The sequence below is a fragment of the Protopterus annectens genome, chromosome 16.part0, assembly GCF_019279795.1.
Source record: "Protopterus annectens isolate FY-2018-M chromosome 16.part0, PAN1.0, whole genome shotgun sequence".
Lineage (NCBI taxonomy): Eukaryota > Metazoa > Chordata > Ceratodontiformes > Protopteridae > Protopterus > Protopterus annectens.
Window position 1 is genome coordinate 878975121 of NC_056750.1, and position 16738 is coordinate 878991858.

Sequence of the window (16738 nt, forward strand, 5' to 3'; positions counted from 1 at the left end):
ATTTTTATCTCATATTCTCCTATCCTGTTAGAAATTGAGCCTCGCCTACCACTAATCATGGCATATTTAATTCTTCCACAAACATTTCCATTTGTACTTTTTCTTGATTTTCATATTTCTTTACTTTATACAGATTCTCATAATATTTCTAAAATAGTTCTAATACTGCTACAGGATTTCTGGTTATTTTGCTTGTTATAGGCTCCCTAAGCTTAGAAACAACCCTTTCTACTTTTTGTTGCCTGAGCCACTCTGTTAAAGCTTTTGTGGTGTCATTATCAAAAAACAGTTGCTTAACAGCGATCTTTCTAAACTCATGCATATTATCCAAGTAATCCCTTATTTTCTCTTTAGCAATCTGCATTGGAACCTCTTCTTGTTCTGTAAGATTCCCCTTATTCTGCAATAAGCCCCTCTAAATCCATATAACTTATTAACCATATCTCTTTGTTTTCTATTTCTACCCTATTTTTAAACTCCACCTTCATTTTATCCTACTCCTTAGCTATATTTTCTGGAGAAATTATTATCTTCCCCAATAACTCCTAAGTAATTTCCACTACCCATTCTTTAAATTCCTCTCTGTTTAACAGATAGGTGGGGAAGCACCAGTGTCTCATTTTTATTTCATTACCCTGCATTTATTATTGGCACATGATCTGAAATAGTTATTGGATGCATAACAAAACTTTCAATTAAATGCACATGTTCATCTGAAATATGACTGCTGTCTACCCTAGCCTAGTTTTTGTACCTTGGGGAATAATATGTAAAATTTCTAGAGCTCCTACTACTAAATTTACATCTTCCATATATTTTCATAAATTTCTTCAAAAAAAAAATCTACACTCTTGTTATATTTTCCCTTCTGGGCCCTCCAGATACATCCTCATAGTTGCAAATCAAATCCCAGTCCCCAGCTATAAATAATATCCTCTGCTGAAAGTAGATTATTTCTCCCAGAATTTTCTTAAGCTCCATTGTAGCAGTTTTAAGTGGAATACAAATACATTGCTTGCCAGTAGCCCCTTACTATTAAAAATCGTCCATTATTCTTTTTCCTCTTCTATTACTATTGGGGCTCCTCTGACAATTAATATAAGTACTCCCCTTTTCATTTGTCACAGATTTTCTGCTGAATAACCATCCTGAAATCCTTACTTTATAAAATTCTTTATCAAATTCACATGCTCGTTTCTTTCCAAATGTGTCTCCTGTAGCACAGCTATTTGTACTCTGCATTTTTAAATATAGTTCACTACTCTTTTTTTTTATACACCTGTGAGACCATTCACATTCAAAGATAATATGCAAAGTGTTGCCATTATAAGAAGTTATTACTTCATCTGGTTATGTATAAAAATTGTGTGTGTCTAGTTTCAGCTTTTGTGTTACATGCATACACTGTTTGGAAGGTCAATCTTTTTATACAGTTGTTTCTTGTCATATCCTTTTGGACCTACATCACATCTTACAAGACTTTTTGTTTTAATGAAAACCCTCAAACAAAACAACAAACTCCCATAAATACATATTACCTTAATACAAACGCACAAAACTATGTACATCTTCAAGTAATGAAGTTTAACCCTAACTAATAGTATCAAATGTCCCAGATTGACATCTATACTCACAGGCTTGAATAAACCATTAGTGAGAGTTATCAATGCCAAGATGCATAGGACAGCCTGTGCTTCTATTTACAGTAAGTGATGTCTGTACTTCTCTTATCTTTATTCCTTTCCCAGAGATAGAAATCAGCTTGAATGCTTTCTGAAAACATATTCTAGCACTGAAAGAAAAAAGCACTCTGTTTTTATTGCCCTTATCTGCTTGCATCGATAAAAAAGCAGGAGAACCAGATACACGGTTGCCTTCAGCTACAAGCTTCACTGTTGTACTGTGAACATTTATTTGCTAAAGAAAACTTTTCATTACATTCAATGTTCTTTTATTTACTTGCTTCCATTTAAAACTTGTTAGATCACACAAAGGGCCTTAATTCAGTCATTCTTCTATGCAAAAGTAAGAAAAATCATATCAATTTTATCTATATCATGCTCTTTTGCTGAGGCTGTCTTCTCTTTTTACATTGGAGTTGTCTACATTTGTCTAAACTGAACAAGAAAAAAAGAAAGAAAAAAGGCACCTGTTTACTTTAGTATCCCCTATTATGCACAAAAATAACTGAAAAAGTGTTACTATATAAAATGCAGTACATGTCATGTTTTATAAAAATACTGATGACAACAAAAATTGTTTTACTTCGTTATCTCTTTCCTTAATACTCTTCCAAACATTAATGACATGAAGTAGGGCATATGCTTTGCAGTCCCATACATGTTTAACATGTTCAAAAAGTCCAATATTTCCAGGTTTTATTGTTCTGCCATATTTCTCAAATTTGGGATTACAAAGTATCAATCCCATTTGCTCGTTAATTTCAGAGTTGCTGGTATTCTTCCTGTTGCTCTCCATATCCCATCTCCAGTATCTGGTTCATTTCCAACATACTCCTGGTTCTTCTAATCAACTCCTGTGCTTTTTTCTGACTGACACATTTTCCTTTGGAACATCCTTTGCAATATAATGTTCCACTGGCATAGTCTCTGTAGGAGCTTCAGAAGAATAAGCAGCAGAATTCCCTTTTGTTTGATATCTCACTTTCTGTTGGACAAACTTGTATTTCCTCCTTAGCATGGTCTGCATCCAAAATTGACTTTGATCCTCCAGGAAAAAAATATTCTGAAGATAGCTGGATACAATAGCTTGAATCTCACACCTACTTCTCAATATTAAATAAGACCCAATCACCAGCACGACACCAACGCTCTTGTATATAATAAAATCCACAGGTTTATTGAAAAAATATACATCAAAATACAAATACACAATTAGCAGCACTGGCACTTTAAATGTTAATTAATGCAAGTCAGTTGATGTGGGTTTTACACTTTAAAAGGAAGTTTAATATCAGATTCATTGTTCTGAAACTGATGTGTATTTTCTACTTCTCAATATTCCCTGATTTTTGGAATGAAATTATTCCTTCTGCATGGTGTACAGTGAATAATCATTTCCCCACAAACATTCTACTGTCTCCAAGTTTTGATACTTTACCCTTTTGCCACATTTTTCTCAAGATCAACTCTTTCTACTGATATGATTGCATATTTACTATTAGAGGTCTTGGCTGCTTTCTCATAGCCAGGTTTGGAGCATAACAATGTGGCCTTTCAGTTAACAACTCCTGCTGTGAAATACCAGTCCAGTTGCTTATTTGTGTTTTCATTAAGTTAATGCAGTCTGTTCCTCCCAGCTTTTCTGGTACAGCAGAAAATCTCAGGCTCTCACTACATGCTCTGTCCTCTAATTGTAGCACTTTTTGAAATATCTCTTCTTGAGCAGTCTTATACTCACCCAGCTTTTCTTCATTTTGACTTCTGATTTTCTATTTTTAATCAGCTCATCTGAATACCCTTTTAAAGCTTCTTCTATTTTCCAGACTTTTTGTTATTTGAGTTGATATACTCCTTCAGTGTTTCATTTTAATAATCTCTGAACACATCTGACATTTATTTCCTCTAGATTAAGTAATGTCTTGCATATATATTTCATATAGAGACTCTTCCAGCAATTGTAGAGTTTACAGGTACACAACAAATTTTGACTTGTTAATGTTTTTCCATGCAATGATGTTGTTAATGCATCATTTATGCATCAATTAACATTCTATTAGCCTATGTTTTTCTTTATTTATGCTCTATGCATATTTGTGAACCCTTTTACGGCTCATGATTTGAGCCGATAATGTTTTACATATTCTGCTAAGGTTTCTTCCTTTAGCGATTGCCAATTTAAATACAGTAGCATGTCCAATGCATTTTTTCCATCAGAGATGTAGATTATTCAAACTGGGTAGCATTTTTACTGTTTAGTTTGAGGAGTGACACAAATATGTTTTTATATTTGTTTGTATATTGAATGACTGCATTTAATGACGCTGCAAGCATTGATTGGTTCAAGGGTTTTTAAAATGGTACACCTCATTTGAAATAATTTAAAGTTTGAGGAAGCATTCTTAGGGAACGCAAAATTGCTTACATTGATTTTAATAAAAGCTTTGGATTTTTATACTACTGGCCGTGGAGTCTGTTTGAGGAGTCGTCGTCGTTCTGTGATTCTACATTTACATTCCTCTGGCTCATTACCCGTGAGGTACGTTCATTTGATTTTCATTTTAACATGATAACAGAGTTTAGTAAATTACTGAAAAAAAATCCATGTAGTGCACTCCATTGTGGCATGTGTAACAAATTTAAGTTTGAATCACACAGGCCAATATGTTTCATTTGGATATTTAAATACCACATTTGACCCACAGGCACATCAGGATTGCAGACTCTCAAGGTTGCAGTTTAAATAGTTACTTGTGACAGCTGTAAGTGGTTTTATGTCAAGAAAATGTCTCACAAGCTATTACAATGAATTTATGAGCACTTGCATGCCTTCAAATAGAAAGACTCAGCAAGTGTTTTCTGCAGACATGCTCCAGAATGTGGTAACTACAGAAAGTTTAAATTCTTTGTAGTAGACAACACATAGAAAAGCATAAGGAGATGGGGTAAGGACACTCACTTAGATATAAAGGGGATTAAGTGATCACAGCATCTCCAAGCCACTTCACTGCCAGATTTAAAGGATTTTGTTAATAACAAATGTGAGATGAAGTTAGGAAATTTGCCGAGACTGTAATTATACTTTTATGAAAAAATGTTTTTATTACTTGGAGTCACATAATGCATATGGTTATAAATGTAAACAGAATCATACATTTTACTTAGCATTCATTCGGAAAAGTCTCTTGAATTTGCAAAGATGAAAGTGCTCCATAAAAATGTAGTACCTCAGTGAGTATTTCCTGATTCCCTTTAAATCTGTGTTTTTTGGTTTATAGAAAGATAAAGCCCTGAATACAAATCAGGCAACCTGAGTTCAATTAACAGCTTAGGCAGCAGAATGACTGGCATGAGGAGGGTGGGGTGAGTAGCTAAAGCTGGTTTACTCATCCCTGGGGAGGAGAGGTGGGTTCTGGTTGTCCAATCACTACCATACAAGCAGAAGAGACAACAATGGCTGAGACCAGGGAGTTGAGCTTGTAAATCTCAAACTATAATGGCAGCTTTCATTAGTAAGTGGATAGAAGCACATGTATGTGTGGGAAGGGTATAGTATATCCTGAGGTTAGTAACCAAAGAATGAAACTGTACTGAGTACAACCACCACAAATAACAAAAAAGCTGATAGCATAAAGCATGCATATTTTGAATAACCCAGAAAAGGAAAATTCACCCACACACAAACATTTGAAGTACAACTTATTTAAAAATGCCTTGTAGCAAAAAAAATGTTGAGCAATAGTACTGTTTTACACTTCCTTTCATCCATACAAAACTGTGAAATTCTACAGAACAATCAATATATAGTTAAAAACGTGACTACCACAGAATGCAAGGGAGGCAATACAAATAAAGATCCTTAATATATATTTTTTTTACACAAGTAAAACTTCAAAACCAAATTTCAGTACTTAAATAAATTCATCATAAAGAACATAATTGTTAGACAATGTGTAATATTTAAAAATATGTAACATTTACACATTTGTACCATTTAAAAAGGCATACAATTCATAAAAGTGATTTTTTAATAATAAAAAAGTACACATAAAAAATAATTTCCTATGGCACAGTTGTAAACCAGACTCCCAACTTAGCAGATCTTCATTTAATTACAGGAAGAACTGATATATTGTCATTTAATCCTGGCTCTATCACTGTATTCAAGCTTATTGCCAAAGCAGCTCTTTATATTCAAACTAGTATCCCGGCTCCACCCACTAGATTAGCGAGCACTCTCCTGATATCTCAAACTCAAAACTTTGCAAAGCTTTGGCACATAATCAAGCGTTTGTAAAGGGCATTGTTACCATTGGCTCTCCTGGTATAATAATGTTCGTAAATTCACTTCCTGAAAATCCTACCATATAAAAATTTGAAGCAAAATTTTTGTTCACTTTTTTAATGTTATTACATTTTTTTACTTTTACGAACTATACACATTTTTAAACAGTAAACATTTGTAAATATTACTAAAAACAATAAACGGTCAAGACGAAGCGAAGCAGGATATAGTTTAAATAAAACGTAGTTTATTCAAGAATGTCCAGACATAAATATAAGCGCTTTCAGTTAAAAAAAGCTTCATCAGATATATGATATAGTCACCCATAGAACAAGTCAGTATATATGTATAATTCAAAATACTAACAAACCAATCATTGTACTCCACCAATTTAGAAACTTAAAGTGACATAGTGCATTGTAACAATCACTAACAAACATATGTAAACAAAACCTAGATTTATAAACTCATATGCACTAGATGAATAAATAAACAGCCATGTTGTAACCAAAGACATACCACAATGATATAATACATAATAAATAATCACTACAAAACTGGACAGTTTTAAGCAAGTGACTATACTAAACCATAGAAAATATGTGCAAATTACTTTTATAATACTTTTATAAAACAATATAAATCTATATAAAAACTAATGCAAGTACTGCAGTTAGAATACACATGGCATTTAGTCAAAAACACAGTAGAATAAAAACAAAGAAAATACCACTCACTTATTATTCCTACGTTTCCTAAGGAGAGGTTTAATGGATGCCCTTTCGTTCAATCCCATACCTCTATCTGCCCTCAATTTGATAATCCAGTTACTCTCTATATTCTCTGTGTGATTCCTAATATCACCCTCACGTGTATTGAGGACTATCACTTCCAGGGCTCTAAACAAAAATCTATGTGCATTCCCTTGTTGTACAACATGCTTTGCTAATGCATTATGCTCAAAGCCTTTCTTAATATAGTAGATGTGTTCACGTACCCTGTCTCTAAACAACCTGTTGGTTTTACCAACATAAAAGGATACGCATGTTTGACATACGGCCAGACATACTAGATCTGATGCCATACAATTAGCTGCTGCTGTTATCCTAAATGTCCTATTCAAATCTGGGTGAAAAAATTCATGGCTGGTATCTATATATGAGCAAAAATTACATTGACCACATGGTTCAGTATGTCCATAACCAGATTTCAAATAATTATTTCTAGGATAACAGAGCATCCTCTTTAGGTTCCACTTATTCCTGTACAAAAAACATGGTTTTTCACCAACTATCAATTTTAAATTCTCATCCGTTTGCAAAATTGACCAATGTTTACCAATAATTTCTCTAATCTCTATATGATCTGAAGTATAGAAATTTGGAAATCTAACAAAAGTATGTATAGGAATTGTACTTTTAATATCATTAGTCGCAGCTGGTCCAAAATAAGGAGCAGCTGTATCTGGTCATAAGAATGAGATTGTGCCCAGTTGTTCATCATCTTCAGACTCCTTATAACACCTCTCTAACAATTTCATCCTAAGAGTCACTAATTCTTCTACAAATCCTGAATCTGCAGGATTCATTCTCGAGGCCCTAACACCCTGACCTTTTATGATGTTCCTAAAAACATACTTAGGGTGCATACTAGACCTCAACAAAAGTGAATTAACATGGCATGGTTTCCGATATATGCCAGTATTAACAACTCCACATGGCAACTTTTCTATATATAGGTCTAAAAAAATCTATCTTACAGCTGGAATATTTCATAGTGAATTTAAGAAAGTCAGTCAAACTATTCATCTCTGACAACAACACCTGCAATTGTTGTACATTGCCATCCCATAAAACAAACAGGTCATCAACAAAACATCGATAAAACCTGACATGTTCTTTAAATTCCATAACCTGGAACAGGGTGGTCTCCTCCCAATGTGCCAAAAACATGTTAGCATAGCTATTGGCACAAGGGGTACCCATGGCCACCCCATCCTGTTGCTTATATATGATATCCTGGAACATGAACAAGTTATTTTCTAACACAAGTTCCAAGAAATGGACAATTAAATCTCTTTGTACTACAGAATATTCACCATGTACCTTTAGGTATTCAGATATGTATGAAATACCTAACTCATTTGGTATAATGGTAAATAAAGATTGCACATCAAAAGTTACAAAAACCAGCTGCTCAATATCACTTACATCTTTCAGACATTCATATAAATCCGTAAGGAACTGTTTTGAGTCTTTAAATACAAAAATATTATGGTTTAAAATGGGTCTCAAATGTTTCTCTACATATACAGATAAACGTTCTGTAACCCATCCACCACCAGCAACTATTGATCTCATAGGAGGATCACAAATATTTTTGTGAATCTTAGGGAGACCATGTATCAAGGGAATAAGTGGAGTTTTAACTAATAAATACTCAAATAATTCCTTATTAATAATGCCTCCTTGATATATATCAAATAAGGTATCCATAACATACCTCATAATACCATGTACTTCATCCCTAGTTACTACTCTATAAAATGTATCCATAAGGAGAATATCCATGGATTTAACATATTGGAGGGTGTCCATAACCACTATTCGGCCTCCCTTATCTGTGGGTCTGATTATAATAGAGGATCCAGATTGTAGCTGTTTCAAGCATTGCCTCTCTTTACAGCTAAGATTATCTCTTCTACCATGTCTCTTTTTCACCTTCAAGTTATCATAATACTTATAAAGTTCTTCCTCAGTAAGTTTTAAATAAGCTTCAACTAGAGGATGATTAGATGGAACGAACTGACTAAGATTTCTAAAGTTATATGATACCTTATCTTGCTTATCTACAATTCCTGTATCACATCTGCCATATATCATCTTCAACATGACATTTCTACAAAAAACTTTCAAATCTGTAACAGAATCAGTCACACTACTATAACTTTTAGGAATGAAATTTAAACCTTTACTCAACAGGCTAATTTCATCTTGTAAATATTACACATTTTCTAACAGTTATAAAGTTCTTTATGATTAATTTGTTTATTACTAGGTAAGTATTTTGTATCTTGTAAATATTATACATTTTCTAACAGTTATAAAGTTCTTTATGATTAATTTGTTTATTACTAGGTAAGTATTGAAATTTGGTTTTGAAGCTTTACTAGTATAAAAAAGTTTATTAAGGATCTTTACTTGTATTGCCACCCTCTTACATTCTGCGATTGCCACAGTTTTTTAACTATGAACTGATTGTTTTTTTGAATGACTTGTTATGTTCTGAAGAAGTCCACAGTTTTTACTGGGTGAAATCAAGTGTAAAGCAATACTATTACTCAACATTTTTTTGCGGCAAGACCTTTTGGAATAAATTGTGCTTCAAATTGTGTGTGTGTATTTTCCTTTTCTGGGTTACTGTAACTGTGTGTGCTTTATGCTGTTTTCTGCATTTTTTTTTTTAAATATCCTGTGGTCCAGTAGGTGCTTATGTCAGACAGACACCAGTACTGAAAATAATAGAACCTTCCTAATTCAAAAGATGCCAGTGTGGGCACAAATAATATCCATGGGTACCTGAATGACTGTCTTTCCAGATGGCTTTTGCCACCATGTTAGAGAAAACTAATGGACTGAAGTTCACTAGATAAGCTTGCTTGTCAGCAAGCACTAAAGGAAAAAATACATTAAAAAAAAAAAACATACGTTCTGGGCTAGACTTTCATCTGTGTAAAGAAACAATTCAATACATAGCATACCAGGTTAGGTTTTTGCCTATGAAAACAAACAATTCAACTTGTGGCAAGGTAGGGTATACAGAGTTAAGTTGTTACATATGTAAGCAACTAATTCACGACAGCAAGACAGGCTTTGGTGGGTTGAGCTTCCATCTGTGTTGTAAGGTAGGAACACCTGTGCAGTAAGGTAGGGAGTAGTGTGTTGGGCTTTTACATGTTTAAACAGGTGACTCAGTGTATCAGGGTAGGGTATGATGGGTTACAATACGGAAACTAGCAGGATGGACAACAAAGTGCTTACTTTACAATAGAATGAACTCATAAACCCACAATCTGTGTGGGGAATTATCTACAGACTTCCATCAAATAAAATAGAAGACTTATGAAGTAACAGAGACTAAAAACAAATAAATATTGCCCCATAAAATGAGGTATCAGGATAAGAAAGATCCTGCATATGATGAAGGTCTCAGAGATGTTGTCAGAAGTGTTCATCCATCAACTATCCTACATCTGTACCACTTAACTAGCATCTTGGTGAACAGATACTTGCTTAAGTCAATCTTTATGCATGACAATAAAGGCAGGTGTGTGCTTCCATTACTTGTCAATACAATCTGTGAGGAGCTGAATAATTATCAGTCAACTCGCTTAGACTGCTTCATAAGTTACAAGGGTAAAGGTCAGTGACCCTACAAATAAATGATCAGTTTATGTAGACAGTATCCCCCTTCACCTTTGTCACCTGATTAACAGTCAAATAAATTGTCATTCATGTACGCACATTTTCCTGAAGCAATGACTACATCCTTAACTTAGTCAAAGTATGCATGCCGTCTGCAATGGGGTCCAGGGAAGTAAATAGTGTGGGAAGAAATAGCCAGGGAATTGTTATGGCTAGGCTTGTATAGGCCCTAGGGCCGATAGCCTAGTACCAACCTATGAACAATGCCGCCTCCTGTTTCCAAATGTCTGTGGCCAGTATGGAATTACATTAGCTCCCCATAAATTGAAACTCTCCGAACTGGCAAGTCCAAAAACTCCAAGACTTGTTGAATAAGAAGCCTGGTCTACTGCATCAGACTGCATAAATACTATTCTTTTATAACTGCTTGCATGTCCAAAGCCTAATATACATAAAAAAGAAAAAAAGTATTTTATCTTACCACAATTTCCTCATGTCTTCCATCACATCCTTCAGTCTGATGCCACTGCTGTTGTGATAGACTTACACTAAAAAACTAAGTCAACAACCCACACAGCAAACCCAAACCAGGGTCAAATGATTGGAAAATATGAAATTCGACAACCACTGCACCACTATTCACCAAAGCAATGAAGTTCACTTATGAAAACCAATTTATTGGTACAAAAACAGACTTAGCGCTTTCACCATTAACATGGCATCATCAAAGTCATTTGAAAGACTAAAAACTTGCACATTATATATCCACACACCCCACTAATTAGTCATGACATCATAATTAGTTAATTAAAATTGGTTAAAATGAAACTCAAAAAGCTTGTTTTTAACAACTAAAAATGCTTGTAAACAATATGTTTGTGGAAATACATATCAACCCCCCCCCACACACACACACATATTCAAACATTACACATATTTTCTTGTTAAAACTATGTTAGTAAAACATTTAACATTTGACAATTTCAAGAATAGTGGTGCAGTGGTTGTCGAATTTCATATTTACTAAAAAACTAAGCTTTGCATTTAAACATTTATACTAGATTACCATTAACTTTCTCTATCCGCAGTGGTGGTGCTGCGGTAGTGTTGTCGCCTCACAGTAAGACGGTGCCCAGTTCGATTCTCAGCTAGAGCGTCTTCTGCATGGAGACATGCGTGAATGGGTGTACCTTCGTTGAAGGTTGTGCGTCAGGGCTGGTAACTCAGCAGTAAAAATCAACTACCAATCATTAGCAGACCGGAGTTCCGCTGTGGCGACCCCTAACTGGGAAAAGCCGAAAGACACAAACAAACAAACAAACCATTAACTTTCTCTCAGTCTTCCCCTCTGCATATCTTCTCACACTTTGTTAAACAATACCAATATTGGTAGAACACATTCATAAATAGTACATAAGTGGTGAAGTGCGTACTTACCAGAGAGCCTGTTGTCAAGACTATCCTTCTGTTCTGTGGACTTTGTCCCCTCCATGGTATCCTCTCGTAGCTCATCATAATCTTTAAGTAGCAGCAACAATGTACTCTGGGGGATTTTGTATCCTTCATATACAAAAAGTTACTCATTAATATCTTAGAAAAAATAATTTACAACCAAATATTTACACATATCCAGCTGAACAGAATTCTAACAAAATACCCAACATTGCTTTCATCCAGCATTCAATATGGTAAGAGCTGCAGATTGCATCTATAGCAATTTTAATACATGTGACCTAACTGGTAGTGTTCAAAAGCTTAATGTATGATCTTTTACCTAGAGAATTATAACTTCATATACAGACTTTGAAAGCACAGCTGTCATGTGGTTCAGAAGAGATTATTCTAACAGAGTATCAAACCAAAAGCATACTCCAGGTCCATGGTCCTTCATGCAGGAGTCACACAAGGTATCATAACGGGCTTCACCCTGCTGTCTTCACTCATGAACTCCCTTTTCAGATGATCTTCCACAACTTAGGATGATTTTCTACACAGGTTAGCTCTTCTTAATCAGTGGAGGGACCCCCCCCCCCAAACAAGGATCTACAAATATAGTTTATTCAGTTCTGTACTGGTTCCACACTCACAAAGCAATAATTATACCTAAAAAGTTCAAAAATATCAAAGTAAGCAAATTTACACATTTAAAAGAACAACAGCTGAACAAAACAAATAAGATATTCTTTTCAATCAAATATTTACAATTGTTAAAGTGTTATGGGAATGGTCCACTGCATATAACTAGAAGGAAGGGAAGGAATAAATTGTTTCCAAAGTACAGGAATTTAGGGTGAAAGTGAAACAGTTTACAAGAATTATTTATAGTACAGAAGAGTAAAGGATGGTGGTGCGAAAGAGATACATATATTAGCGTTTTTTTTTCACAAAAACTAGCAAAAATGTTACATCATCCATGTCGGAGTAATAAACAGAGTGATAAATCAGAAACTAAGGAAGCACTTCCGTACTATAGAAAAATATTATAAAATTTTTACCAGCCATGGAAGAATGCTAATTTTACTTGTATCTATCAACATATCTCAGACTAAACACTGCTCATATATTTTTCCATAACATGTGAAAGACAAACATGTTAGAGATGCAGAAAGAGTATATTTCACAGATGCCGTTTGTAAGATCATTAACATATAATAAGTTTTTACACTTCAGCTTCTATACTTTTTTATCATTTACTTCTGGGGGGGCTTCATGTGGATGTTTAAGAACCTTAAGAATGGAGCTGTGTGGGTTACGCAAGCAATTAAATATATTACACACAAACAATGGACTAGGACTAATAATGTAACAATGGTTACTGGAAAATATCATACCAACATAAATACCAATATTTTTCACATCAGGGTTGCCAGGCTTTGCAACAAAATACCCTATAGAATAAGAGCTTCAGGTTCACTTAGAAATTATAAAAAAATGACTTTTGGGGGGGATTTTCTATATAACAAGACATACTCTCAGGGCTCCTAAATGATCTCAGAGATAACTAATACTGACACTGCCATATATTTCAGACTAATTTCAAATAGTTACGCATATTTGCATGGCAGAATGTATAATGGGATCCAACTGACTTGTTTCTCAATGGAAATAAATACCCTATTTGTGTTCTTAGATTTGGGACAAAACCAGACAAGAAGAAATGTTAAAATGCAAATTTCTTTAGGGCGAGCTCATAAAAATGTTTAAAAAGAAGTTGTGTACTTACCATAACATTCCATCTGAGTAGTTGTACTTAATTTGTCTTCAACCTGTGGGTATCTAGATTGGATCCCAGACGACCGCATCACCAGCCCCTCCCCACAATGTCCCTCCATCTCCTTCCTTCCCTCAGATCGAGTTTGCTGAATCAGAAACATAAGCCAAAGAAACCTAACCACTAAAGGTTCAGACAATCTAGACCAAGCACAGGCAGGAGAGCCACAAGTGTGCACCTCTCCCAAATACCAAAATAGGATAACTGTGGCAAGGTTGGGGGGTAGTTGAAGACAAATGAAGTACAACTACTCGGATGGAACGTTATGGTGAGTACATAACTTCTTTATCTGAAGTAGTTTACTCCATTTGATCTACAACCTGTGGGACGGAGTCCTCAGCTACCTTTATCTGGGTGGCCCTCATGGAAGGATATTATGGAGCACCGCGGAGCCAAAGGATACCATGTCCAATTTGTAATGTAAAATAAAGGTATGAGGACCAAGTAGCTGCAGAACAAATGTCATCCAGCAACACTCTAGACCAGAAAAGGCCAGAAAGCCACCGAAGTTGCCATGGATCTAGTGGAATGGGCTTTAAACAGGCCCGGCGGGGAAATGCCTTATTCAGCATATGCCCAGATAATGCACTGGGAAATCCATCTAGCAATGGTAACTTTGGAAACCAGTTTGCCTGAAAAGGGTCTCGAATACGATACAAACAGTTGGTCTGTTTTCCGGAAGGGTTTTGTTCTGTGTAAGTAAAACCTCGATTGCCTATGTACATCCAACAAATGTATCTTGCATTCACCTCTGTTTTGGAAATTTGGAAAGAAAACAGGAAGCTTGACGGTCTGATTAATATTGTTCTCAGAAGCCACTTTAGGAAGGAAGGAAGGATTCGTGCGCAGGGAAAACCTGTCATTATGAAAAAACATATAGGGAACTTTAATGGATAAAGCTTGGAGTTCTGATACCCTCCTGGCCGAAGTAATGGCCACCAAAAAGGCAGTTTTCCAAGAAAGGAATTGTGAGTCTACTGATGCTGCTGGTTCAAAGGGAGGGGAAACTAGAGCTTGTAGAACAAAGGTTAGGTCCCAAGGTTGCAATGAATCTTTCACTGGTGATTGTAACATAAAAGTTCCTTTAAGAAAGGTCTTACAGAGCCTAGATGAAGCTAAGGAAGCCATGTTTTCATCCACATGGAAGTTAGAAATGGCAGCCAGTTGAACTCTTAACAGTAAAAGAACTCGCACTCTGTTGAAAAATACCAGATAAAAATTCCAGAATGGCCGGAACTGGAGCTGAAAAGGGGTCGAGATTCCACCGAGAGGCCCAAATAGAGAAACATTTCCATTTACTACGGTATATTTTTCTGGTAGACGATTTATGGGCCTCCACCAGAATTACTTTAACTGGAGAGGATAAACCAGGAGTCCTAATCATTAATGGAACTGGAGCAGCCAAGCTGTGAATTTCAGACTGTCCATATCTGGGTGAGGAACCCCTGAGGGGTAAGAAATAAGATCTGGAACCTGATCCAAGATCCATGGAGGAACTACTAGCTGAGACCACAGACAGGGAAGCCAGACTTGACGAGGCCAGAATGGGGTAATGAGGATTATTGGGCTCTCCAGCCTGCGAGCTATCTGAAGAAACTTTGGAATGAGAGGTAACAGAGAGTAAGCATAAAGGAGACCGGGAGGCCAAGCATAAAGCAGTGCATCTCTGAGGGCTTCCCCCTGAGGAGGGTTCAGAGCAAAGAACTCACTGTACTTCACATTGGAAGGAGATGCGAAGAGATTCCAGCAAGGCCAGCTCCACTTGAGGAAGATCTGTTCCGCTACTGAAGGATTCAGAGACCACTCATAAGGCATCAGAATAGTCCTGCTGAGCCTGTCCGCTAGGATGTTGGACCATCCCGAAATGTGCGTTGCCACCAGAAAGTGGCCAGTGGAAACTGCCCATTTCGACACTCTCATGGCTTCTCGATAAAGGGGGTAAGATCTGGTTCCTCCCTGCTTGTTGATATACCAGACCACTGACATGTTGTCCGACTATATGGCAATCATCCCTAGAGGAAGATGCGCATGAAGGGCCTGCAATGCTAAAAGAACCATCCTCATCTCCAGGACATTGACATGCAAGTTGGTCTCAGAAGGGGACCACGTGCCTTGGACTGTCCTTCCTGAGCAATGCCCCCCCACCCTAGCTGGGAGGCATCTGTGGTCACTGTGGTTGTGGGAAAAGATGGAAGAAAGGGACGTCCCTGCACAAATTCCAGGGAAAGAGTCTACCAGAGAAGAGACTCCCTGCAAGCCCAGGATATGCATATCGGATGGGACAAGGGTAGGTCCAGAAGGGACCACTGAACTGCTAACGTCCACTGGAGGACCCTCATGTGAAAACGTGCGAAGGGGAGAAATTGATAGTGGCTGCCATGGAACCCAGAGCCCACAGAACTGTTTCCGCTGATGGGCAGTGAGAAAGAAGAATGCAAGATATGTGAAGTTCCAAACTGTTTACCCTTTCTGGGATAAGATAGACATTTGTATGGTGTCTAGCCAAGCTCCAATGAAGTCTAAGTTCTGAACTGGAGCCAGCGATGACTTGTTGATGTTGATTGTAACGCCTAGTCTGTTTGCTAGAAGAAGGAAGTAAACCCTGGCCTGGCATAGTACAAGCTTGGTAGGAGCAGCAAGGAGCCAATCACTCAGGTAGGGGAAAACCTTGATTCCCTGAAGCCTCAGGTGGGCCGCTACCACCACCATGACTTTGGTAAACACCCTGGGGCTGTGGTGAGGCCAAAGGGTAGGGCCCTGAATTGAAAATGATTGGCTTCATCCTGGAGGTCGATCAAGCACATCCAATCTTCTGCCTGCAGATAGGGCAGAATGGACTGAAGCATGACCATCTGGAATTTCTCCTTGGCTACTGACAGGTTCAGAATGGACAGATCCAGAATGGGTCTTGGGTCCCCCATTTTCTTTGGCACTAAAAAGAACCTGGAATAGATGCCTAATCCAGATTGATCTGGGGGGATGGATTGGATGACTAGTTTTCTTAGCAGCTTTTCTATCTCCAGTGCTGCATCCTCCCTCTGTGTGGGTGGAACATCTGAGAGGAGTTTTGGTTGGGGAG

General features: G+C 36.7%; 1 protein-coding gene across 1 annotated transcript in view; it reads right to left on the bottom strand.

Annotated features, from left to right (window-relative positions):
- Positions 1–16738, bottom strand: part of LOC122790381 (gastrula zinc finger protein XlCGF26.1-like) — a 149705-nt gene that overhangs the window by 60724 nt on the left and 72243 nt on the right. The window contains exon 4 of the mRNA XM_044057895.1: positions 11826–11948. Within this exon, the coding sequence (XP_043913830.1) occupies positions 11826–11948 (123 nt within the window). The remainder of the gene's footprint in view (positions 1–11825; positions 11949–16738) is intronic.